At 38.9% G+C, this 26,891-nt stretch overlaps 1 protein-coding gene across 2 annotated transcripts in view; it reads left to right on the top strand.

Moving 5' to 3' along the window:
- Ca10 (carbonic anhydrase 10) overlaps positions 1-26,891 on the top strand; it is a 517,658-nt gene that overhangs the window by 202,525 nt on the left and 288,242 nt on the right. For both annotated transcript variants that reach the window (XM_028868886.2, XM_028868885.2), the window contains exon 4: positions 15,612-15,754. In XM_028868886.2, the coding sequence (XP_028724719.1) occupies positions 15,612-15,754 (143 nt within the window). The remainder of the gene's footprint in view (positions 1-15,611; positions 15,755-26,891) is intronic.

Below are 26,891 nucleotides of genomic sequence, written 5' to 3'. Positions count from 1 at the left end.
TGAGGATGATGTATTCTAAGATACCCATGTATTTTGCAAGATTTTTAAAGTTTACCAGATGTTTGGATTTATACTCTCTCATCCTCAACTTTTAGAACTTCCAGTGGCTGAAAATCCCCTGTTTTCATAAGTTCTGTTATTTTTATCTGATGTTTATGTCCCACACTCCAGATGGTTTCAGTGTCGTTACTAGCATGATCTCCTAGAGGCCAACAGGCTTCAGCTCTTATAAAAACTTCAACTGGGGCATTGAAGTTGGTTATCCAGAGCATCAGCCTACTCATTTTCTTCAGGTTGAGTAGGTGGAGATAATGAATTCCTGAGTTAGTATATGAACACATTTTTGAATCGTTATTCTCTTTGTGGTTATGACTCTCCGCTTCAATAAACTAATTTCAGATTTTATCTGGAGCACCAGTAATTACACAGGACAAGAGAAATTACAGAATGTAATCTGATAAGGCTTAACACAATCATTAGTCTAAACTTTAAGCCAGAGACAAAAATCACAAGGTTTTAATGACTACTCTCCTTTTGCTAAATTCTCAAAAACAAATCACCTGATTACTAGCATTTTTATATATGTTTGTTTGTTTTTTATTTGCTTGTTTATTTATTTTTGTGACAGAGCCTCACTGTATAGCCCTGGCTAGAATTACAGATGTAATTCTACAATTATCATCCCCACTGGCCTTGGTTCTGAGAAAGAATAATGTTGAAGAGGAAGGGGTGGGATTACCTTAGTCTATGCTGTGGCTTTGGTAATACAGGGGAACAGAATGAAGATGCAAATTTAGCCTGGGTTTAAATCACCGGTTCAGCTACACAGTAGCCCAACATTCTTTTATGAGTTACTCAACTCCCTGAGCTTCTGTTTATCATAGAAAAAAATGTCTCAAGTAGTATCATCCTGCTGGATCATGGTGATGAGTAATTTTATGCAAAGCTATAGTCTTTCCAGACTACAAAGTAATCCATGACTGAATCAGCAGATTGAACTGGCTGCAATTTCTGTTGCTAATTTTGTTTAAATTATTTCTTTTAATTTTTTGAAATTATAATATAATTACATCATTCCTCCCCCTCTCCTTTCCTCCCTCCAAACATTCCCATATACGTCTCTTGATCTCTTTCGAATTTATGGCCTCTATTTCTCATTAATTGTTGTAACATGCATACACGTATATGTGTATACACTTATGTTCCTAACTACAGCCTGCTTAGTCTGTAAAATGTTACTTGTAAGTATGTTCTCAAGGCCTATGTTTGGTATTCGATAACTAATTGTGGGTCTTCCTTGAGGAAGACTCTTTCTCCCACTCTCAGCATTCCTTAGTTCTTTGTATAGGGTTGATGTCTCATGGACTTCCCCTACCCATGTTAGCATGTTGTTGTCTTTGTTCAGCTTATGTTGAGGCAGTCATATTAGTGAGACTTTATGGGCGTGGCTTCCTGCTAAGTGGAGAGCATTTCAGTAAACCGCAACTAATCAAATTACAGAACTACAGAGCCCAGTTCCAACTAATACATCTTCACTTCAACTCTAGAACCTAAGGCTCAACGATCACTGGGGAAGAGGGACAGAAAGATTATTTAAGATCCAGAGGGTTGGAGATGTTGCCTTGAGAGTGTGTCTCCTAGGTATTTCTGTTGCTAACTTTATTCCTTTGGCCTTTACTATGATCTGGAAAGATAAAAAGTTTTCACTAACATGTTCTACTTTACGTATGAGGCAACTGATGCTAAAAAACAAAGAAACCCATTGATGCCAGTCAAGCCGGAGGACAGAAAAGAAACATTACACAGCAGAGAAGAGCAGAGGATCTGGAGCCAGATTCGCATCTGGACTCTGGCACTTGCCAGTGTCTGTGTATACTTGGGAAGTTACTTAATATATCAGTGTATCACAGTTCCTGAAAGAAGCAAAGCAACTGCAAAGTCTACCTTGTAGATTATTAAATGAGAACAGGTATTAAAAATACTTAGGGCAGTGTCTGACATGGGGTGAGTGCTAGATAAATCATCTCAGCTCCCCTCATGCCAATGTCGTCCTCCCCACCTCCCCGCACCATCTGCCAAGGAGCCAGCTTTGACGCTTCTCTGGGTGTGTATTCTACGCAAAAGACAATATCTCTAGGAGTAAAATTTTGAGTCCTTTGAGGAAAAGGGCTGGCATTGTCCTCTATTAGGTATTATTCAAGTATATAAATATCTAAATTACAGACACAGGCCTGGCGAGTTTTCTACTCCCAGGAACACTGCAACACTTCAGGGCTCATACAACTACTAAACCTGGCAGATTTCCCTGGAGGTCAGGTGTCTGGGGTACTAGAGTGTTAGCAAGGGACTAGAGTAAGCTTTCCTAATCAGGAAGACAGAGCCAATAAATCACATAAATATGATATACTCAAACAGCATAGCAATGACAGAAGGTTATACAAATAAAAAATTCTAGAAAGATGGGATCAAATAATATGTAGCTTGCTTCTGGAGCTGGGGAGATGGCTTGCAGCACAAATGTGAGCATGAAAATTTAGATTCACAGCACTCACACAATTGCCAGGCAGCCATGGTGGTTTATCTAATGCTAAGACATAGGAGGCTAAGACTAGGTATCCTCAGAGCAAGATAACTAGGTAAATTAGCAAATCAGTGAGCTATGGGTTCAATCAAGAGACCCTGCCTCAATACATAAGGTGGAGAATGATTACCAAAATACCCAGTGTCCAACTCTGACCTCCCCATGCATGAGCACATATACTCATATGCACCCCACACATGTGCACACACGTATTAATATTGATATACATATACTACATATACCTATACATGTTAGATAAATATATAAATATTCCTAGCATTGTTTAGCTACTTTATGTCACTGTGACAAAGCCCTGTGACCAAAAGCAACTTAGGGAAGAAAGAGTTTATTTCCTATTACAGTTCCACATCACAGTTCATCATCAAGGGAAGCCATGGTAGAAACTTAAGGCAGGAACTAAAGCAGAGACCAGGGAGGATCCTGCTTTTTTACACAACTGAGTACCACCTACCTAAAGAGTCACTACCCATCGTGGTCTGGGCCCTCCCACATCAATCACTGATCAAGAAAATGCTTCACAGAGTTACCTATAGGCCAACCCAATGTGGGCATTCCATCAGTTGAGATTCCTTCTTCCCAGATGACTCTGGCTTGTGTCAAGTTGACAAAAAGATTAGCATTATCCACCTTTAATCTGAGACACTATAGACATCTGCTATACAGGATATCCATGGCGCTGGTCTCTGGTACATCTTAACAATCTAAATGTAAATAACACATTAATAAAAGTAATTTAGAAAATATTTAAGGAAGTTTGTAACACAATCTATAATTGAATAAGACACCGTAGATAAGAGAGACAACTCAAATCAATAAACCTAATCATATAAAAATTTTACTATATAACAAAATACCAAAAGAAAGGGAAACAGCCAAATGAAAGAATGGAAAAAAAATATTTATAGTACATGACAAGGGTTCATAGCTCCACAAAGCAAATGACAGCTAAAAACTGACATAAAAAACTAAATGACTCAGATAAAAAAAAAATGTGGAGGACAGGATCAGAAAAGAACTGCAGAGCCATTGAAAATATGAGAACATACTTAACTTCAGTAGTAGTTAGAGGGTGCAAATTAAATCAATGAGATTTCATTTTTACTGTCTGCTTATCAAAAATAAACAGTGACTAGCATCCATGGATGGCTATGGAGTCAGTGAGGAAATGGGCACACCGTGCAGTCTGAGTATGTAGTCATAGATGAAGGCAGATCTTTTTAATGTGTGCTGGCAGCATCTGCTAAAACATAGTGTGTGTGTGTATCTTCACAGAACAATACTACCTTTATGAACCTTTTCTACTGAAATGAAAGCACCACTACAAAAGAAGAATGTGCTTGAGGCTATTTATCACAGCATCGATTCAAATGCTAAAATAAGATGGAAATAACCTTAATGTTTTTCATTGAGGGAATGGTTGGGGAAATGTAAAGACTGCTCAAATGATGGATGCCCTTGATAGCCTTAAATACAAGGAACTGCTCTATTAACATCAATGTGGAGCGACACTGATGGAATAATGTTACCTGAGACGAGGAAACCCTTTTAGGCTATGTATAAGTGCATTTGGGTGTGTGGATACAAGCATAGAGAATAATATGAATGCCACCTGCCTCACCACTCTTGCCGTCACTACTAATGGAAGAAGATCGCCTGTCATTTTCTACCGATTTTCCCACGGCTTCTCAGGTTACCACATATGCAAGAATTGGACTTTTAAAAAGTTAAGTTAGCATAGGAGTTAATGAGTTTCGTTATGGAATTTCCAAACATGTATGCAATTAGACTTGGCTCTTATTCATTGCCATCCCATACTGCCCTTCTTATGCCCCGTCCTGCCCTCCATCCTCTCCTCAAGACCCTCTTCTGCACTCATGTCACATATATTCCATCCCTTATCTTTTTTCCTCTTCTTCCTCCCTCACAATCTTTCCTTCCCCTCTCATCATCCCCTTCCTACCCATCTTGGGTTGTGACTATAGTTCAGTAGTAAAGCATTTTCCTGATGTGTTTAAGGCCCTGAGTTAAATATCCAGTACCTTAAAAAAAAATGAAACAAAATAAAAATAAATAAACTGATCTTGGAAGAGCCAGTTCACCTTTTAGAATCTCACTCATTTCATATAAAATAATTATAGCATTCTCTCACAGAATTTGGGGGAGGATTAAGCAAGATACTTCGGGTTTCTAGCACAAAACTAATTAAAAGGTGTTTGACCAGTAGACGACAGCTTCCTCCCCCTTCATTTCTCTCCACTCTCAGTTGATGAGTTCTCAGGGATGCAGCTCAGTTACTACACTGGAATCATGCACAGATGGGAGGTAAAAGCTGCTGTATGAACATATACTTGGACAACTTTCAAACGCCAAACTGAGATGATTTTTTTCCTCTGGAATTAAAATCCTCTCATATGACCCACATCATTCCTCACTCCCTCTGCCTATCCAGACATTGAAGACTGGAGATCCAAGAAAAGAATTCATATGCCTCATGGAAATTATGACATTAATAGGCCAACATATTTCCTAGACTCCCCACAGAATTGCCTTTGAAATCAAGCTGGGCATCTGCAGGCTGCCTCTTCTTGCTCTCTTCTCTCGATTTTTAGCCATGTTTCTTTCTACCCCAGGAACACTATGAAAGTGGGATCAGCATGCCGATTTCCCAGGATCGCTGCTCTTAGCCCCTCTTCCAGCAGTTGTTAAATAGTTGCTATGGAACTAGTGCTGTGCAGGGTCTTTTTGTTGACACCCTCTCAGTCTTCACAATGAGTCTGTGAAGCAGTTACCATCCTGTTTTAGAGACCGAGAAATTAAGGCTGTAGAATTTTAGCTACATACTTGTGGTTCCATTGTGAGGACATAGTTCCTATTTCTCATATATAGTAATAATTCTTTAAAGTTGGGGGAGTCGGAAAAGCCCATGCCTTAGGTACTAGCAGTTTAATGGCATTCTGATTCTAGTAACGCTCCGTGTCAGCTGTTAGTACTACTGTATCTCTCTGTCTAAGGAAATGCATGGGTGTTTTAACTAGTTCTGAGATGTTTAGGTCTTACAACAAAGCCCTTCTATAAGAAAGGCATAGTCTAGTGCTAGGAAAAGAGTTTGAGTGGGTTTATATGTATCTTTTGAAATATTGATTTTTTTAAGAATTTTATACAATGTGTCTTGAACACATACACTCCCCCTCCACCAGCTCTTCTAATAACCATCTTCTGTGTCCTCCCCTCACTTCACACCGAATTTTGAATTTTCTTCAGTTATCTTCTTTTTTTCTACATAAAGTCTAGTTTGTGTTGCTCAACTAGTCTTGGGAATGGGGCCTGCTCTGGAATGTGGTTGACCTACCAACAATCACATCATTAAAGAAAACTGACGCTCCCTTTCCCAGAAGTTATCAAATACTGACAGGTGCTTAGATGGTGGTGGGATTTTATAGCCATGCTAGGATTCTGTGTAGTTTGAGCTTACACAGGTCTTGTGCATGCTGTTACAACTTTTGTGGATTCATTTGTATATGTCTGTGTGTATATACATACATACTACATACATACATATATACATTCATACTGTGGTGTGTGTGTGTGTGTGTGTGTGTGTGTGTGTGTGTGTGTGTCTTTTGTCCAGAAGATATGGTCTCCCTGATGTTATCCAGCACCCCTGGGTCTTAACAGTGTTTCTGTTTCCTCTTTCACAGAGATCCCTGAGTTGTTAGGAGAGGAGAGTGATATCTACATCCTATTTATGGCTGAACACTCCACTGTTTCTTCTTCTCTGAACATTGACTAGTTAAGGGTGTCTGAGTTAATTGTCATCCACTGCAAGGAGAAGCTTCCCTGATCAAGGTTGAGAGACGCCCTGATATATGGGTAGAGTAATAACACATTGAGTCATTTTAATACTATATCTACTTTGCAGAATAGTAGAATTGAATTCTCCCAGATGGCCTATAACCAATCAAATCACAGGTTCTTTGACTCTATAATAGTGCTAGGTATGGGTTACATCTCATGTAGCAAGCCTTAGATCCAATTAGAAAGTGTGTCCTATAACATCCATGCCATTATTGCACCAATGGACATATTCTGTCAGGCATTTTATTATAGTTTTCAGGGCTCATAGCTGGCTGAATTTAATGATTACTTTTCTACAGAGCTAATGTAATGAAAACAGCATGGTAATAGCATTAAAAAGCAACACATTGATCAGTGGAATAGAATCAAGATATAAGTCTACACACCTACATCCACATAATTTTTGACAAAGAAACCAAGGATACACACTGGAGAAAAGACAGCATCTTTGATGAATAGTTCTGATGAAACTGGATAGCTGCATACAGAATAAAGAAACCACTAGATCCTTACCTCTCACCCTATACAAAAAAACTTCAAATGGATCAAGGACCTCCTGCACTGAATCTGATACAAGAGAAAGAGGAAAATGGGTCTTAACTTAAATGCAAAGGAAAGACTTTTCTAACATGTAGCCCAGACATCAAGGCCAACAATTGACAGATGGGACCACATGAAATGAAAAATATTCTGTATTTTGTACAGACAAGGACATCATCATTCCAGTGAAAAGGCAGCCTTCAGAATGGGGAAAAAATCTTTACTAGCTATACATCTGACAGAGGGTTAGTATCTAGAATATATAAAGAACACTTAAAACTAAGCACCAAGAAAACAAACAAACCAATTAAAATGTAACAGTGAATTCTCAAAAGATGAAATACAGATGACTGAGAAATATTTTATGTTCAACAACCTTAGTCATCAGAGAAATTAAGGTAAAAGTAGTTTGAGTCAACAAAGTCTGGCATATCAAGTTGAGGCAGGACCAAGCCCCTCTTCCCTGTATTGAGGCTGAGCAAGTATCCCTCCATAGGTAATGGGCTTCAAAAAGCCAGTTCATGCACTAAGGATATGGGAAGTGGGTGGGAGGAAGGTGGAGGCTGGGGGTGGGGGGGAGCAAGGGGGAACTGTGGTTAGTATGTAAAAGGGAAAAAAGTTTTAAATAAAAAAGGAAAAAAGTATATTGAGATTTTATTTTATCCCAAACAGAATAATCAAAATCAAAGAAACAAATGATCAACAGATGCTGGTGTGGATGTGGTGAAAGAGTAACATTTATTCACAGCTAGTGGAACTGAAAATTGGTCCAACTATGAGGGAAATTAGTGTTAAGGTTCTTTAAAAATAACCTGGAAATAAATCTAGCATAGGATGCAACTATACTACTCTTTGGCATATACTTAAAGAACTCTGTATCTTACTACAGTGGTATTTTCTCATCCATATTCATTGCTGCTCTATTCTTAATAGCCAAAAATGAAAATAGCTAGATGTCCCATCAACCAATGAACAAATAATGAAAATATGATACATTTGCTCTATGGAATATTATTTAGTTGTTAAGAAAAAAGAAATTATTAAATAACAGCAAAGTAGATGTAGCTAGACACAGCCATTCTGAATGAGGTCAACTCAGGCACCAGAAAGTCAAATGTCATGTGTCTTCAATCACTTCTCACTTTGAATCTTCAAATGCTTTGATGCTCACTTTGAATCTTTAGACATTGTGCATTCTACTTGGAATACCCATTAGAGATCAGGAGTTTAGTAGGTGGCCATGCAGTGGAGGGGCTTTCCAGAGAGCAGAGACAGAACACAGTGGTATAAAGAGTTAAAGGAGAACAGTGGAATAGGAGTTAAATTAGGCAATGGTGGGAGAGCAGGTAGAGGAGAGAATATAAGAAAGACAACTAGTGCTAAAGGCTCTTTTTAAAAGACCTGTGGAAATCTAATACTATACAAGCTCCTAAAATATATGCATATTAAAAAGAAGTTTAATTGAGTTACTGTACAATGAAGGAGCAGGCTCAATACCCCAAGTAGATACTTCCCAGTAAAAAATAAAAACCCCAGGAACAGGTTACATCTTTTCAAGTTGTTGTACAGTGGGGCCAGTTAGACACATGAGCATTATAGGCTCTTGCCATTACTCTTGGCTACCCTCCAGAAGGTAATGGTAAGACCTTATTGCTGGACATCATATATTTCAATCACAAAACATGGAGAAAACAAGCTGGCTATATTCCATGTGCTAGAAGGTGCCATGTATACTACTAGAGGAGAAAATTCATCCTGCTTCTGTATTTTAGCTTTAGAGTGCACATACCTCCATTTTAATACTATGTTTTGTTGTAACTATTTACTAGCTTGTCTATCTTTCTGTCCTAGTGAGGGCATTTAATTTATCTTTCCATCCGTGGTTCATTAGAGATGGCCCATTAATTTCTTTAATGAATGCACAAATTAACGATTATGTGTTAAATAGGATATATGCAACTCCTCTGGGATGCCCAAGTGAGAGAATGGGGAGCTTTCATATACCATGAATCTGGAGTCCCAATTATGGAGAAAGAAGCCAGCAGCAAAGGGGTTATTTCTGGGGCCAATTCCCTCCATGAAATAAATCTACAATCAGAAGGGGGCAAAGGCCTGAAGCAATGGGTATTTTAACCATGCTTATTAATAACAACTCAAAGTAGAGATTTATTACAGTTGAAAACCACAGAAGGGGCAGTAAATCAGCACTAGTGAAAGAAAGAACAGGGAGAGACATGAGTTCTCATTTAAAATGTACCCATGTGTTTGTAACCATGAAGTAGGGATTGCCATTGAAGTGGAAGGTTTTATTTGTGGGACTGAATTCATCATAAATATGTTTTGTACCAGTAGTAGTCATTTCCCAAAATTATATTTGCTTTCCTTTGGCCAAAAAGTTGGGGGCTTAGTTTATTACTTGAAAAAAGAAAAGAAAAGATTGTCTCAGCTAAATCTCTTCATTGCTTCAAATCCAAATTATGATTTGTAAAGCACTGTCTGAATCTGGAGGAAATGCTATTTTATTGGCACATATGTTGAAGAGAATAGTTTATAAAGCATTCAATTACTTCTGCCTTTGAGATAGAATTTAAACACACACACACATGACAGGATGCAATGAACACACACACCAAAAAAAAAAAAAAAAAAAAACTATGTACCCAACTGTTGCCTGGGACCCAGTTTTTTCCTTCTCAGACTACCCTAAGGATAATTACCCTTAGTCTTGGCTTTGGTCCAGCCAAAGCAGATGCATGGCTTTCACTCATAAATCAGTCCATGACTGTGTACTCCCTTGTCTAAAACTCGGCGATTGCCTGTCACATAGGAATAAGACGCAAACTCCTTAGTAGTACCTGAAGAGTCCCCAGTCACTTGTTCTTCAAACCTAACCAGCCCTATACTGTCTTTCTTTTCTTCTTATCTGGGATCCAAGTTCAAGTCACATGGTTTCCTCTGTTCCTTGAACACATCAAGCTCTCTACGACTCTTGTTCCCATCTGTCTTGGACACACTTCTCTCTGAAATTCTTCTGAAACCATCATCCAAGTTTTTTAAAGGTCTGGTAATATCATTTACAAAGAAACCATCCTTGACCATTTTGCTTATTAGCCTATGTCTCTCATTCCAGTTTTATTCTATACATTACTCGTTACCAACTTAATTATCCCTGAATTTTAATAACATAGGTAAACATATCAAAACTTATCATGTATACTCACTACTATACCAAAGGACTTCTGATGACAGAAGCCATATTTGTTTCATTCACTCCCAACAAGCCAGAAATGAAGATACTGTGTGGCACATAGTAGGTCTTCAGCAAATATTTGCTCAGTGAATTCTCAGTGTCAAGTCTTACATCTGAAATGTCATAGACTTGCAGTCAGCAGTTTTGAATTCAGTTAATCTTAGATCCATAAAGTTTACCAAGTGCATAGGAATGGTACAAGTTAATTTCAAGTCTCTAACACTCTGCTCATAATAGCATCATCTCTACAAATTCTGCTGGCTCAGGACAAATGAATAGGCAGCATGGCATGGATTTGGAGTATCCTCTTTAGGATGCAAATGCCGTCAAGGCAACTTTTAAATTTCAGTATTAGAGTGAATTCTGCTTATCTTATGATCTCTGGATCTACCTTTGTTTTGATAAGATATTTGATAAGTTTGTGTGGGGGTTGTCAAGCGATATTAACAGATTAAGCTGGATTTTTATTGTTTCAGTGGTTTGAACAGATGCTGATAGGTTTTGCCTTGGTCTTGCCAAGGTTCATGATTTAAGCATTTGAAAACCAAGCAACTCCACATTTTCCATAGCTCACTGCACACGGAGCTAAGAGACCATTGGGAGTTTGTAGTTCATGGTAAGAATGACAGCATTGCCAAGGGGGGAAATATTTTGGCAAGACAAATGCATAGTTGTGATGCCGCAGTTAAATTCCTCTGTTTAGACTCTGTGAAAATTAATTTGCAAAGCTATTCAGGTTTGTTTTGTGTTCTAGTTTATATGTTAATTAAAAGAGTGTGTGCAAGAGATGCCAAGGATGATGGAATTCCAATGTTTTTAGACTAGTTGACTATTAATTAATTAAAGTGGTTCTCATAATTTCATTTTACTTACATTTTCCCCACAATAAATTGTATTGGTCAAACTTGAAAAAGACTGCATTAGCAAATAAGTTGTTATCTTTTTTCAAGACGAAAGTTTAAAATTTGATTTGTTGAAATAGCCATAGTGACTGAGAGTGAAAAAAACTCAACAGGATTTCAAAATTTGAAAAATAGGAGCAATACCTCAACATTCTACTACTCCACATCTGCTTCTGAAGGTGACATGGAGTGCCTATAAGCCTGAAGTGTGCTCCTGTGGAGGTTGGCTAGAACCATGGTCATAATTGAGGACTCTGCATAAACCCAAATCCTGAGTCCTAGCTCATAGATATGACATAGTTCTACACACCTAAAATGAGCTAGTTCATTCCCAAGCTTTAGCGAGCAAGCATTGCTTTCCCTCCCATCCTCCAAGACTCCATCCTAAAGCATTTCCCTTGCATAGCTTTTGTAGATCTCTTCCATGTCCATCTGTCACTCAAGATCCCTGGAGTGGCTTCCACACTTTAATTCTTCCTCAGCATTCACATTGCTTCTAGTAGCAAGCATTGACTTCTCCTTCAATGGGGATCAAAATCTGGTCCAGTCCATCCAGCCCAAGAGCACTTTAACTGGAGCAGCCTAAACTCTCTGTGTGTGTGTGTGTGTGTGTGTGTGTGTGAGAGAGAGAGAGAGAGAGAGAGGGGGGAGGAAGGGAGAGAGAGAGAGGGAGAGGGAGAGGGAGAGAGAGAGATCAGGGCCCCTAGAAGCCAGAAGAGGGTATCATTTGAATCCTTTCTATATAGAATTACAGACAGTTGTGAGCAACATGGGTACTGGGAACCAAACACATGTCCTCTGGAAGAGCAGTGCTCTTAACCTCTCCAGCCTCTGGAGCAGCATTCTGCAGCAATATCTTCCCTGGGACTCTGAAGAGAGTCCCAAAAGCATGCTGCCACCCCCAACCTCAACATATTTTTCTCCTAGACCATTCTATCTGTGTTATCTCAAAGTTGTTCAGTTGCTTTCAAATCCTGCCTTTATTTGACATAGTTGATTTTTGAAGTAGTTTCATTTGGATTTTTGCCTTTGAATTTTTTTTAAACTGCCAAATAGACATGGATGTTATTTTCTTTTTTAATTAATATATATATATATGACTGATTTAAAAACCTGCCATTCACTTGTGAGTAAACTCATTACACTTTGAGGTGATGAGCCGATGAGGGACACAGTGAGCAAAGGAAAGTGTTTCTTAGTTACTCTCTGATTCCTAAGCAGGTGGTTAGAATGAGAGGCAGGGGCCTTGATGGTGAAGAGGGGATATAAAGCCCTGAAACTGTCATAAAGAACTCCATACCCAGTAAAAGCAAAGGCAGATGTTCACATAAAGTTTTTGCTGTTTGTGTTTTTGTGGGGGGACTTTTTTGGGTATGAAGTTTATTAGCAAGGCATGGCAGCATCTGCTCACCGATGGTGTCATACAAAGGCAGCCTTACAGACAGTTTATGGGGTTAGAATTATTTTTGTTTATGATTTTCATGGGAGTAGATGAAATGCAATGTGCACCAGCTGTAACTGTGTTTTATCATGCAGCTGCCTTATTGAGAATACACACACACACACACACACACACACACACACACACACACACACACCCCATAGATGCATGTCTTGCTTATCAAAGAGTATATAAGCTGTAGTAACTGCAGAAACCAGGAAGGTAAAAAAGAGACTATGGTGGGGAGCTCTACAGAAGGGAATAGCAGGATACAGATATGAAGGAGGAAATAGAAAAGGATGCCTTTAATTTAGAAGGGAGAAGGATAAATAACACTAAGGATGTCTGAAAAAGCCATAGGGAGTCATATTGTTTTATGTTTATTTAAAATGGCATGTAATATACACACATATATGCATTCTCTCTCTCCCTCCCCCCCCTCTCTCTCTCTCTCTCTCTCTCTCTCTCTCGTGTGTGTGTGTGTGTGTGTGTGTGTGTGTGTGTGTGTGTGTATGAAGTTGTGCTAATTGAGGAGATAATGCCTAAAAGCGGTAGACTCTCTTGCAGATATCCACTGCCAGCCATGAGAAATTTCCTTTGAAATTGTTGGTCAGGGAATTCCAAGAGCCTCCCAAAACAATATTAGTTATTGCTGCTGCCCCTAGCTGCCTCTCAGAAGTTGGAGGTAAGTCCATGTTTCAGAAGACACCATGGACACAGACCCAGAGGATCTGAGCCGGAAGTAACGTAGAAACCTCTTCCCTGAGGACTCTCTCTCGTAGTATGCAAAGGTGCTATACAAGCTGTCAAAGGAGAGAAGCAATCAATAGCTCCTACCCAAATGTGACCCCTATGAACTACAGCCATGACCAGCAGGCAAGACGTTCCTAAAAGAGCAACAGTGGCACTCATATCTTTGCAGTAACCAACAGCTGTCTAATTGAATATAAGGCCCGTCCCACAGGAGCAGAATCATGCCCAGTAATGGAAACCTAGCTAACTATCCAGGGTGAGTGAGATCCTATCACAGATCCCAGAGAACCATCTACTACTGCCATTTTACTTAACCAAGGCCATCCCTAACTTCATTCTAAATACTTATCCTTACACCCACAGAGAAGTAGTTTTCATACCTCATCAACGAAGCTTCCCTTTGCAGCAGATGTAAACCATTACAAAAAGCCACAGCTGCCACAGTGGATCATAGTGTATAAAAAACTGATGGTGAGGTGCTCAGCCCCAGACGACAAAACCCCTACACCTATGGTTCTGGGAACATTGTGGATGAAAAGTACATTTTTAATGCAAAAACTTCATCAGATATTATAGTTTTGCTAGGATGTGGTATCTTGTAAACTTGTGGAGCAATTTTCAGTGATAACACAGTTTACACATTAAGAAATGGGGCATCAAGGAAGCACAAGTCCATGAGTAAGTTTCTTTGTTTCTACTCTTGCTCTTCTTCCTTCTCTTTCTTCTCTTTCTCCCTCTGGCCATTGCTGCCATATTGACAATTGCTCATGTTGAGGAAGCCAATTCAAACTCCTTAACCTAAAGGGAGCAGAGCCATCAGAGGCTCATTGGAATGGATTAAGCCAAATTAGATATGAATCCCACTGCATGCTGGTGCTAAAGTATTTGTCTGAGTACCTGCTACTGCCCAGTGTTGGCTTGAATTAATAAGGTCACCGAATTTGGGGTTTGCATTGGAATAAAGATCCCATCAATCACAGTTCTTCAGAATTATACAACTGTTTGGCAAGTGTTTCCTAGACTCCTTTCTGACTTTGGTTTTTAGCCATTATGATATGAGCAGGCAAGATGGCTGCTGTAAGTTAACATCTGCATTCCACTTGAGTTTCTGAGATGGCAGTTGCATGTAAGAGGATTATGACATGATTGCAATGTCCATCAATAACCACTATCTGGTTCAACTCCTCCAAGGCTGAGCTGAATGCCCTTCATCAATAGTATCACAGCACCTTCCAATTAGTCTAAACTTTTGGTTCTCATTATTCTTACCCTTTTATTCTTTCTTTGAGATTCAACCTAACCCAGGGTAGAACACCAAGGTGGGAGCTCACTACATATAGTTGTTGTGGGTTGATCAGTGGATGAATGACTAAACACTCACATTGAAAAATGGGGGATACATGGCTTCTGCATTTCAATGGAAATACTGATGAGATAGTAAATGCTAAAGGTATAGTTTCTTCATGAACATAAACTGTGACTGTTAACTCTTCCTATTACTCTACTAATTGTTAAATACAAGAAAACAAGACTGGAAATTCTGTAATATATATATATATACTAATAGGTGCATTACTGGAACACTGAAAGTGAGCTGACAGTTTTCCTTTGGATATCTGCACTCAGCACTCGATGCGATTTTTTTTTCTTCCTGTCTCTCAAATGATCACATTCTTCAGTTGCTGGAACATTAGGTTAATGACACAAGTTGAACCAAACAAAGATATCGTCAAGTTGCTAAGCTCCTGTCTAGTTTTGATTGGGAGGGTCATAAAAATAAACCATTCCCTCAGTTTGGTCTTGACAACTCACCAAAAAACACCTTGTATATGTCAAATGACACTTACCTTGAAAAGCTTCAGATACCTTCAAGATTGGACACCACTGATTCTCACATCATTTCCACCTAGGAGAGGAACAGAGCATCCACTCTGGAGTTGTTAAATACTTGCTGTACTTTGAACATGTTGCAAAGAGGATATGACTTAAAAGACAATGTTAGTACCAAAGCACAGATGCAATAAAGAGGCTGCAGGATGTGCATGAAGTAAGAAAATTTGACCTTCAGAGATTGTGAAGACAATATTGAAGAAATTGACCAAGATTGAGGCCTGGGAAAATGCCATGACAACACCTTGAGATCTCCTTGAGTCAGACTATTACTTGTCATTCTTTGTTTACCACCTTGTAACTTATGTTTCCTTTTAATATATTCTTTTTTCCTCTTTTCCACCCAGCCTAATCCTACAATTTCATTTTTACTCCTAGTTCCTTCTTTCTGGGGATTGGTGAACTCAGCTTGGAATCTTTGCTCTGTGGGAAAACGGCAGTCGCCAGTCAACATAGAGACCAGTCACATGATCTTCGATCCCTTTCTGACACCTCTGCGCATCAACACTGGAGGCAGAAAGGTAAGCCACTATGTTGCTTTCATGATGATGGGTGATGCTCATTGTCAAAGCTAGTCTTCTGAATCTTGGTCTCTGTGATGAGTGACACCTAGCAATAATCACAGACCTCAAGAGCATTCCTAACAACTATATAACTGTGTCCAAATAGTGCTTTTCCTCCTTCATAAAATCCATGTGTCTCACAACTGCAGGACCCCAGGAAGTTGCTTAAAGTCCTGACCCTTGGTACCCCATGAAGGTCAGCACACAGTTGACTCCCCTGCCTACCATGTTGGAAAATCCTTCCTCTGAGACTTCTTCTCTTGATCTTCATTTAACTGCACTGAAGTAGAAGGAATTTATTTTAACAAGAGTAAAATCAGACGTTTCTTATCCTGGGAGGGAAAACAAACAGCAATCACCTGAGATGATTTATAAGAAAATCAATAATTAATCTTCCTAGGGGCATCTTGCTGGCTAAGAATCCTCCCTTCTGCCCAGAAATGCTGAGCTGAGCTTTGTGATTCTTACACTAGACTCAGTCTTGCCCTCTCCTCCTGCCAGGAGTGCATCCTTAATTTGTGAAGGGCATAATGCCTTTGGGGGCTGCTCACTGCTAGAATCCAGTATTTCTCTTGCTGACTTCTTTCTATTTCACTGCCTTTTACTGTTGGCTAGGATGTTAGAATTGGGAGGAAATGCACATGCATAGAGAATTGTGTTTGAAGGTGATTTTGTTGTTGTGAATTCAAGAGAAATGAAAAGCCACTTGTGTGCAAAAAAGCTAGGGCTGAAATTACAGATATTTGTTATTCCTGGCAGATCCTTCTCCAGAGCTGGACTGTCCACTCTTCCCCCTCTGCAGTTTGTTACTCATTCTCTCTCTCTCTCTCTCTCTCTCTCTCTCTCTCTCTCTCTCTCTCTCTCTCTCTCTCTCTCTCTCGATGACTCACCAAAAACTTATTAGCAGCTTTAACTCAGGTCACAAGCCAGGTTTTAAGAAGCATTGAAGGGGGGCTGGAGTGATACCTTTAGTTGGGGAAGTGCTTACAGTACCTACAACTCCAATGCATGGGAGGTGAGGCCAGGCAAATCACAGGCTGGTTAACCAGCCGGTTTAACCAAAATGGCCAGCTACAGGTTCAGTGAGAGACCTTGTCTCAAAAAATAGAGTGCAATGTGAAAGTTCTGACCTCCACATTCACATAGTCAGGTAAGCACATTTGTACAAATAGATGCACACATGTATGTGCATGCGTGCGTGTGTGCGTGTGCGCACACACACACACACACATCACACATATACACATAAATATGCATAATGTTTCCAAGTAGAAAAAAAAATCAAGTCATTGCATGTGAGATTGAGACTATTTAGCTGTGCAGTATTTGGCTGCTCTTTTTAAAATTATTTGGAAATCATGGGGGTTTTTTTGTAGAAAGTTCATTTATCTTATAGAAAAGCAAAACCATTCTAATTATTCCACTGGCAATTTCATTTTTATGAATTCTAAAATAAACTTGATATAGCTCACATATACACATAACTTGCTGTACATAAACTACTCGTCTAAAGTCACAAACATGTCACTTTCCTGGTCAGCATTTAGAAGTGAAAGTTTCAGTTTAAGTAAACATTGAATTATCTTTTCTTTGTTGGAGAGGATGACAGGGGGCATACTTGCATCCCAGGCAAACAGTAACATAAACAAAAACACATAAGACTGAATGAGGTTTGATGCCTGGGTTTCATAATAAACCACCTGGAAGGAAGCCAGCAAAGCTGGAGCCCACATGAAAGCCAGGTGCTTGTGGGCGGGGCAGAAGATGGTGATGGGAGCAGACACCAACTCCTAAGGCTGCTGAAGGAAGTGGACATTTTCCTAAGTGTTGTGGAATGCTCAGGGTTTTCATCGTATAGCTCTTTCTCCTCCTGGGTTACGTTCATTCAGATATTTGATCGGTTTATTTATAGCAAGTGAGACTGTTTTCCTGATTTCTTTCTCAGCTTGTTCATTATTGGCCTACAAAAAAAGCTTCTGATTTTTGTGTCCTGACTTTGCTGAAAGTGTTCATCAGACCTAAGAGTTTTCTGGTGGAGCCTTTTAAGGAGAAGACCATATCATATGCAAATAACGATACTTTGACTTATTTATGTCCTGTGTATTTCCTTCTCTTGCCTTGTTGCTCTAGCAGAGACTCCAACCACAAAACTGAAGTAGACACCTTTGGCTCATCCTTGATATGAAGCAAAATGTGCAGAGTCTAATGTTGGCTATGCCTTTGTTGTACAATAATGTATAAGAAGGGAATATGGGGGGGGGGTCGGGGAAGAAAAGAAAAACACTGTGTATTTTCTCTCCTGCTATTATTGTCTATAGAATCTAGAAGTTGTACACATGTATGGGGAGATATTTGGGAAAGGAAGGGGTCAGTGGGGTGGATGAGAGGAGTAAAGAGAGGTTAATAAAAAGATAAGCATGATCAAGTAACAATGATTTGCATACATGAACATGTCATAATGAAACCCATTATTTTGTATGCTAATTAAAATACTATTTTTAAAGGTAGGACATGTTGCAGAACATACTCAAAGGGTCTTTAGGTAAAGTATGCATTGGGAGCAGAATGGGAAAAATGGCAAACTGATACAGAATCAACTCATATTCCATCTTTTGTTGAGTCATCTTAAAAGAAAGTGTTGATATAAAGAAAAAAAAGGCCATTTCCTTCAAATGTATTGGGAAAGAAGAAATCTGTTTCTCGTATACTAGAATATTACTGTGGATTTGGGCCTTTTGTTTGTTTGTTTGTTTGTTTTTTCAGGAAGCAGTTTTTTTCTTTTATTTTTTTCATTCAGTACATTGTACCTGTTCCAAATCAATTTGCAAAGGCATCAGAGTTTGTGATTTTGGAAACATTTGCTGTGACAATGAAAATATTTATATCTGGCATGATTTGTGTTGTCAGGGGTTTGACGAGCTAAGAACTGGCTGGTGGTGCCCTTTACATTTATATAAGGCAGAGAATAAAATATAGACAGTGGCAGGAGATGAAATGCCTGAACTTGACAGACAATAGCTAAACCATGTTTCAAGCTTTAGAAAGGTGGTGTTTAATGACTTGTTTTGGAAGGAAGGATTCAGAACACTGCTCTGATTTTAGATTTCTACCTTAAAGAAATGTTCAGCTCAAAGGGCTTGAAAATCACTCTGTTAGATGGGATGTTTTGTAGAATTTGGGGAAGGTGCCACATTTTCAAACCTGAGATCAGTTGGATGTCAGTAGGTTAAATACACCCCAGTAAGTGTGTTTCATGTCACATTTTTATCTGTGAACATTATTCCCTTGGGCATTTAAATGTGTCTTTTCTCACAAAACCATGAAGCAGCTCTGCCAAGGCCCTGACTTGTCTTTTTGTGTTTGTTTTAATATATCTGACCTGGCACAGAGCTTGGATGATGGGATAAGGGATTTTATTAGTATAGGCAAGAGCTGAAACGATCTCCAAGATAAGAACAACCAGGAATAATAATGATCAGATGAGAATCAAAATGTTCTGTAACTTGAATATAATAGAGAAATTTTACTTATGCATGTTAATACATGTGTGTACATGTTCATGTATGTGCATACACGTGTGTGTACAGGTTTGCAGTGTACATATGCTTGTTCGGGCCAGAGGACAATCTTCGGTGCTATTTTATAAGACAGACTCCCTCACTGGTCTGGAGCTGGCCAAGTAGGCTGGCTGGCCAACAGGCCTCATAGATCCACCTGTGTCTGTCTATCTCCCCAGTACTGGATTACAAGCATGCATCAGTCCACTTGGTTTTTTGTTTGTTTGTTTGTTTTTTATGTAGTCTGGAGACAGAATTTAGGTTCCTTTTGTTTGTTCAGTAAGCATTCGACTTCCTGAGCTACCACCCCAGTTACTGAGAATACTTTCTATTACGTAGAAATTTCCTTTACCTTTTGAGTTGCTTATTCTATGGTACTTCTTAAGCAATGGTTTTCTTTTCTTAGAAGGTAGTACTTTTCAACCTGCCTCTTTATTTCTGATATGTAAGTTTGTTTTTGTTTTTTTAAGATGAAAGCAAAGTAATTCCTGATTGTCTATGGGTATAAGAAATATCAGGTTCCAGCAGCTAGTTCAAAACCCAGGGTCACACAAATGGCTCTGGTTAAACTCAGGGGATCACAAGCCAGATATAAAGACATGAGTATGAGACGGGGCCTGTAAGGAGGAAGGGACACTGATGAGAGTGACAGTGACCAGAATACATAATGAGCATGTGTATGAAATTGTCAAAGAAGAAAATTAATAAATTATTTTAACAAGGTCCCCTTAAACTAGTTTTGAACTAATAAATCCATTCTATATAAAGTTACCCATCAACTCCTGATTTTCAAAAGTGGCTGACAGATTTTTCAAGTCATCAAATCCACTTTGTATAAATACAGCATTTAATTTTGCATCATTGTAACCACTGTACTTACACGATTTAAAGGAGGAAAGATTCATTTTGGCTCAAGGTTGTTGAGAGTTTTCAGCCCACCATGTGAGAGTCTTCTGCTTGCTTCTGATCTTCTGTGAGACTCTCAGCTTTTATTGCTTACTCTGGCAGGGAGGGGTCTAGTGAATCTGGTCAGTTTCCGGTACTTCCTGAAGCTCTTTTGAATTGTTTACCTACCTGCTTAAGGAGCATTCCCCTGGGATGGAATGTTTCAATCTCCAAGGAAACTGTTACACAACAATAGCACACACACACACACACACACAAACCAAGCGAACAACAAACATTTAAGTAAGATATTTGCAGCAGCTGCAACTCAGCAGCATGTCTCCTTTCTAAAGACGTTTCCTGTGTATCTCTTATACCAAGTGAGGGGATGAGGCTATAGTACTTATATTTTCCTCTGAGTGTATGTCACTGGAATCAGTGCTTTGGCAACAATTTACCCTTCACTTGACATGACTCGGGACTTTATATCCTGCCTTTTTAATATCCACTCCCTGCGACTTCAGTGCCACCTCCCCCATGAAACTCCCTTGATCTTTGACAATGATGAAATCCTTCTTCATTTGGCTTAAATTCTTCACTGATATTTCCTTTAGGATGTGCTTTATCAGCTAGAGTACACCCGTCCTTGGATTAGAAGCTTCTTGGGATAAATAGGCTTTCATATTTTCATTTTAGATCCCTGAGACTGATCGCTGTATTATTGTTGATTACCACTGAAAAGGTTGATGTGGAATTATTCAAGTGTTGTTCTGATTCAAAGTGGAAAAAAATGTGGGCAGCATCCATGATGAATGGGAACAATGTCATCAGCAGAATCTGTCACTAAAACTAAACTTCATGCATTGTCATTGTTAGGAGGTGCTGAGTAAGTTGAAAACATATGGAATGTGAATTGCATTTCTAGGTGAAATCTTCATCACTCCCCAATTTTTAAATTTCCCCATGAAGTTCATAGCCCAATTGAGCTGACCATAAATAATTATTGCTATCAATGGTGTACATCACTGTATCCTGAAACCTTTATTGTGTAAGGCATTTCCAGTCCTCCAAGAATTGTTTATGTATATTTGGAGAGAAAATATAGATACACAGGAGCTATGTGGGAGTAATTTATTTTTAAAACTATTTGAGATAATAGTGAAACAGATACTAAAGGAACTATGAAATTATTATTATATATAAATTATATGTATATGGTTTTATGTATATTTATGATGTAGAATAGCTCTTTAGCACCAGCCCTGTTGAATAAGTACATTCACTTCTTACTCATTTGTATTTTGTGGTTTTGACATACTGATAATGTCTTTTCTCTGAAGAAAGCAATAAGATGTCTACTTACTGAAATCTAACTTTAAGCAACAAGGAAAAGGTGAGTGATATGAAGTAGACAGTGTGGGAATATGATCCTAGAAGGTATGGTAGTCCGTGTATCAGAAAATACTATGCTTTCAGTCAGATGTGGATATGAAAACTTCAAAGGGCAGAATTTTAACCATCATACTTAAAATGGAGACATGCTCTCATTGCTTCGTGGAAGATGACACTAGGGGATTGGGCAGCACTTAAAAAGAAATTACAGTAATGCAGTTGCAAACGGTGGTAGCACATAAAGGAACTGCTGGGAGTGGAAGATGTGAAATAGACTGCATGGGGAGTTTTGACAGAAATAACGCTTCTGAATGACACGTAAGAGATGGGAGAGGGGGACTTAGAGTCAAGGAAGAGAATGAAGGGAGAAATGATTCATAAAATCAACCTTGTAGTGAATAATGTCTAGAACGAATGGAGGCTTCTAGAAAATGAGGAAGACTTCTAAAGCTGCAGTTAGAGGAATTAGAAGCAGTGACACCTCACATAGGTCCCCATCGAGGGTGGGGTAGGGGGAGAATAGATGTCCATAGATAAATTATAAGACCTGGGTTTGAATTTCATATTGCCGCCTATTGGCCACATATGAGAACTCTGCCTTCTCTTGGCTTCACATATCATACCAACACCCACCCTTTACAAGAAAAAATACATTACACAGGCTAGAATGTAAGCTATCAGATGTAAGTAACTGAAAGCACCCTATACAACTGTTATATGGTATCAGAGGTGCTATCATTGGTGTTAGTGAAAAACACAACTTAGCTCACATCTGAATTTCTGTCAAAGACACTAATGCTCATGTTAGAATTGGTAACAGATGTGCCAAGCTCTTAGGATAACAAATGAAGAATTCAGAGACACCTCACTAGTGTCTCCCAACCCTAGACGATGAAACTCCATGAGCATGAATGGTGAAGTTTCCCCCTCGTTATATATTTCTAACAACAGGAAGAAGAGCTGTGTGAAAATTCAATGGCCTTCTGTTACACTGAGACCACAGAAAATAAGAGTTCTGACAAGCACAAAGGGCCACTTGAGATTGTAGAATACATTGGATTCAGATGAGTACTTTGAGTTCATCCTTCCCACCTGGAATTCTGTTTGCTCTATAGTGGTTAGACAGGGAACATGAAATATAGGCTAACCCCGGAATAAGGATATAATGAGGATTTTACCCCTTCCTTAAGGAAAATTCTTAGCACTAGTTTGGGTTTGGAGGAAATTTGCATTGCTTTCTTTCAATTTCTATAAAATTACTTCTCAGAGTTTTCAATGCAGAACCTTCTCCTTGAGCATAATTTCCTTTGGGTTGGCTAGAGTGGACAATTCAGGGCAAAAGGCATGTTGCCCAAGAAAAGATTTAGATTAAAGATAAATAAATGAGGCCAAGGAAATTGTGTTTGTTTTTGGAGCAGTGCTTTCAGAATTGAAATTTCCGTGTAACAATGCAGTAATGGAAGATGTGCTGAACAGGGAAACCTCAGCTGCTGCGTTTTGAGCCAAAATATAGACTCTGTTCAGAGTTGCTCTGTGATGGGTACCATTGCCATCCCTAGTTCTGGGCTGAGGATTGCTGCTCACTGTCTTGGCAGCTCTTTGTGGTGTTTACCTCTTAATATCATCCAGGAAATCAATGCAGTCATTAGACAAGTCTCCCAAGGAAACACCTGGCTGTTGGCTTCATGGTTTATAAATGTATCTAATTCTCATCGCACCCCTCTGGTGAGCAATCAGTCTTTCTTGCTTCTCCTCTCTGTTTCTTCTTCCTTTATTCCCTCTATACATCTCATATTTCCCCCTGTTATTATTCTATTTCTCATACTTGTTCACATCCATTTTTCTGATCTCTGATATCCTCTTGCTTTCTCTTTATCTTTCTCCCACTCTCTTAAACTTCTTCCTCCTCTTCTGTTCATAAATACACATGACCAAGGAAAAAATACCTTCTCCTTTGTGTAGCATAAAGGAATGAGTTCTTTTATTTCACAGAACATTGTAACTAAACATATAAAGATCAATAATTACATTATTTGGGAGACAATATTGAGTGGGGGGAAATTCAAGTTATCCAGAAACTAAGCATAATTTCTTTAAGGTAATATGGGAAATATTATGTCACAATATTTACTCTGTAGGCAGAGGAATTTTTGGAATGAATAGAATGTATATCATGATTTGCATAACCATCACAACACACCACTTTAGATTTCTGCATATACGATCCCACAAGTGAAACTTTGTAAATTAAATAACCTTTAAAAACAGGCAACAAGTGGTGATGCACACCTTTAATTCCAGCACTCGGGAGGCAGAGGCAGGTGGATCTCTGTGAGTTTGAGGCCAGCCTGGGCTACCAAGTGAGTTCCAGGAGAGGTGCAAAGCTACACAGAGAAACCCTGTCTCGAAAAACCAAAAAAAAAAAAAAGGCAACAAATCAGGTTGGAAAGATGCTTCAGTGGTTAATAGTACCAGATGCTCTTCTAGGGGGACCAGGCTCTATTCCCTGAACATAGCTGCTCATAACTTTATGTAACTCGCATTCCAGGGGGTTCCGAAGCCTTCTGGCCTCCTCAGGGACCAGGCATACACATGATTCACAGATATACATGCGATTTATGCACCCATTAATAACAAAAATAAATCTTTAAAAGGAAATAGCCAACAAATTGTGTTATTCAGCCACTCTACTTGCACCTCAGCTCTCTTATCATTCTTCTACATTAGCCAAGGGAAACAGAGGAGAGAAGCGTGTCCATCACCCATTTTAACAAACCCCTTGTCTTATTTTTTGAGGTTATAATTACATCATTTCCCCTTTCCCTTTCCCTTCCCTTCCCTTCCCCAAACCCTCCCATTTGCCTCTAGTTGCTCTCTTTCAAATCCATGGCCTCATTTTCATTCCTTACTGTTACATAGATGTGTGTCATATATAACATATTTTCACATGTATAAGCATGTATTTATAAATACATAACTACAACCTTCTCAGTCTGTGTAATGTTACTTGTATGTATGTTTTCAGGGCTGACCATTTGGCATTGGATGTGAGTGTGAGTCCCTAACCCTGTATACAGCACATATTAGTCTTTCTTCCAGTTATCATCACTCAGAAGCCAAGGACAAGTTCTATAACAATCAAGACAGAAAAAAATTATCTAGAACCAGCTGTGGGGTTACATATCTACAGGTATCTCCCAGAATTTTGGAGGCAGAGGCAGGAGACACTACTTTAAGGCCAACCTGGGATACACAGTGAGTTCTAGACCAGCGTGAACTCATTGTAGCAAGAACCTGTTTCAAAAGAGGGGGAGAGAAGGAGGAATGAAGGGAGGGAAAGAAAAAATTGGTGGATTACCTGAACAATAGCAGAGATAGTCACTACTCAAGAGTGGGGTTTGATTTGATTTTGTTTAGCTTTTGATATTTAAAAAAACTGATATCTGTTCTGCATTTATTCCCAGAAATTTTTGAAACATGCCAGTCTCTTCCTAGAAAGCCTGACTGTTTGGATGGATAAACCAGAAAAACTGCCCCACATGAGCTGGGAACCAAATATTTAGTGTCTGAAAAATAGACATCACCTCATAAACAAAGTTCTCCCTCCCTCTGGAGCAAAGCAGAGAGATAATGATTGAAGGGCTCAGGGAAACGTTCATTTTCTTCTAAATTCTGTTTCAAAAACAAAAAAGCTAGCTTAACACTGAAAAATCCAGGATTGAAAAACACTATTTTGAGTCTAGATAGCATAAATAATTGAGCATCTGAGAAATCATCAGACTTAATTTTTCCTATGAAAGTTGAATGTAATGTAGATAAAATTTTACTAATGCTACATAAAATATTAAGAATAACCAGAATAACCAACCCACCTCTTTACAGTAGATTTTTAACACCATCCTTACTGTGTAGAATGCTGGAAACAAGGCCCAGACTGCAAATGATGTCAGGATTAGAGCCATTCATCACATCAGATGTTAACCCACTGTCTAGTCTGTAGGTCCACAGCTTCATATGTCAGCAACATCTACTTAATGTTTCACATCTTTTGCTGTTTGACTCAGATCTTTCTCATATGTAACACTTAGTATGATATTAGTCATTTCTGGCCCCTAACCTTGAAGCACACATGCTCTAAGTCATACACAAAACAAGTACATGTAATGTCATCTGATGTGGGTACATGATTTCATTTTTTTGCCTGTAGGTGAACACATTTTACTGAGTTATACCTGATAGATTCCTATAAAGCCAGCAGTATCTCTCCTATCCCAAAATAGTTTTTATCATGTTAATGTGGAAAAAATTCCCATGGTATCTAAGGATCAGAGTTCCCTTACTTTCTACTTTCCCCTGTAATATTTAGAAAATTAATTATTAATTTTTAATATTAATAATTAATTAATTATTTAATTATTTTAAAAACTATGATATATGTATGGTGGTTGGCTGATTGTGTGTCTGTGTACCAAGTGCATGCATGGTGCCTGTGGAGGCCTAAAGGGGGCATCAGAACCTCTGCAAATGGAGTGACAACAGGTTTTGAGCCACCATGTGGGTGCTGGGAATTGAACTTGGGTTCTCTAGAAGAGCAACCAACTCTCTTAACCACTGAGCCATCTCTGAGCCTCAGCAAATAATTATTTTTAACTGAAGTGAAGTAACTCTTCCTTTACTTATTAGCCAACTAGCTATTTTCATTGTTTTTCAAGACAAGCAAGACACACAACTCGGGCTATCTTGAGGGAAAGGAGTAAGCGTTATTTAAAGTGTGTTCCTATTTATTACTTGGCTGTCAGATAAGATCGAATATGAAAAAAACCAACTCAGTGTCTGTTGATTATTATTCTGAAATTATTATTCTGAAATTATTCATTCACAGTGTGTAAAATAGGATACAGTAGGATTTGGCAGAATTATCCATTCAAAATCAGTGCTATCTCCCTCATCCACAGTGAGTTCTAGACTCTAAAACCAGATTTACAACGATGCTTTAAAGAAGTCCTCAGGAGAAAACTGTGTGGAAACATGGGAAATGAGTCAGGGAGAAAGTTAGCGAAGATGTGAGTTCAAGGAGATTCCAGTCAGAGCATCAGCTCACAGCCACCTCTTGTGTGTAGTATCAGTGAACCATGACCCCCCAGGCCTAGGAACTAGAAAAACAGCCTCTACTGTATTCTACAAGGGTGCAACACCCATAGTATTTACAAGCAGGTGATATTTACATATGGCATATGGGGGGGAACCAATGGAGTCAGCTT

This window comes from Peromyscus leucopus, chromosome 8b (assembly GCF_004664715.2).
Source record: "Peromyscus leucopus breed LL Stock chromosome 8b, UCI_PerLeu_2.1, whole genome shotgun sequence".
Taxonomy (NCBI): Eukaryota; Metazoa; Chordata; class Mammalia; order Rodentia; family Cricetidae; genus Peromyscus; species Peromyscus leucopus.
This window is presented reverse-complemented; position numbering and strand designations above follow the sequence as displayed.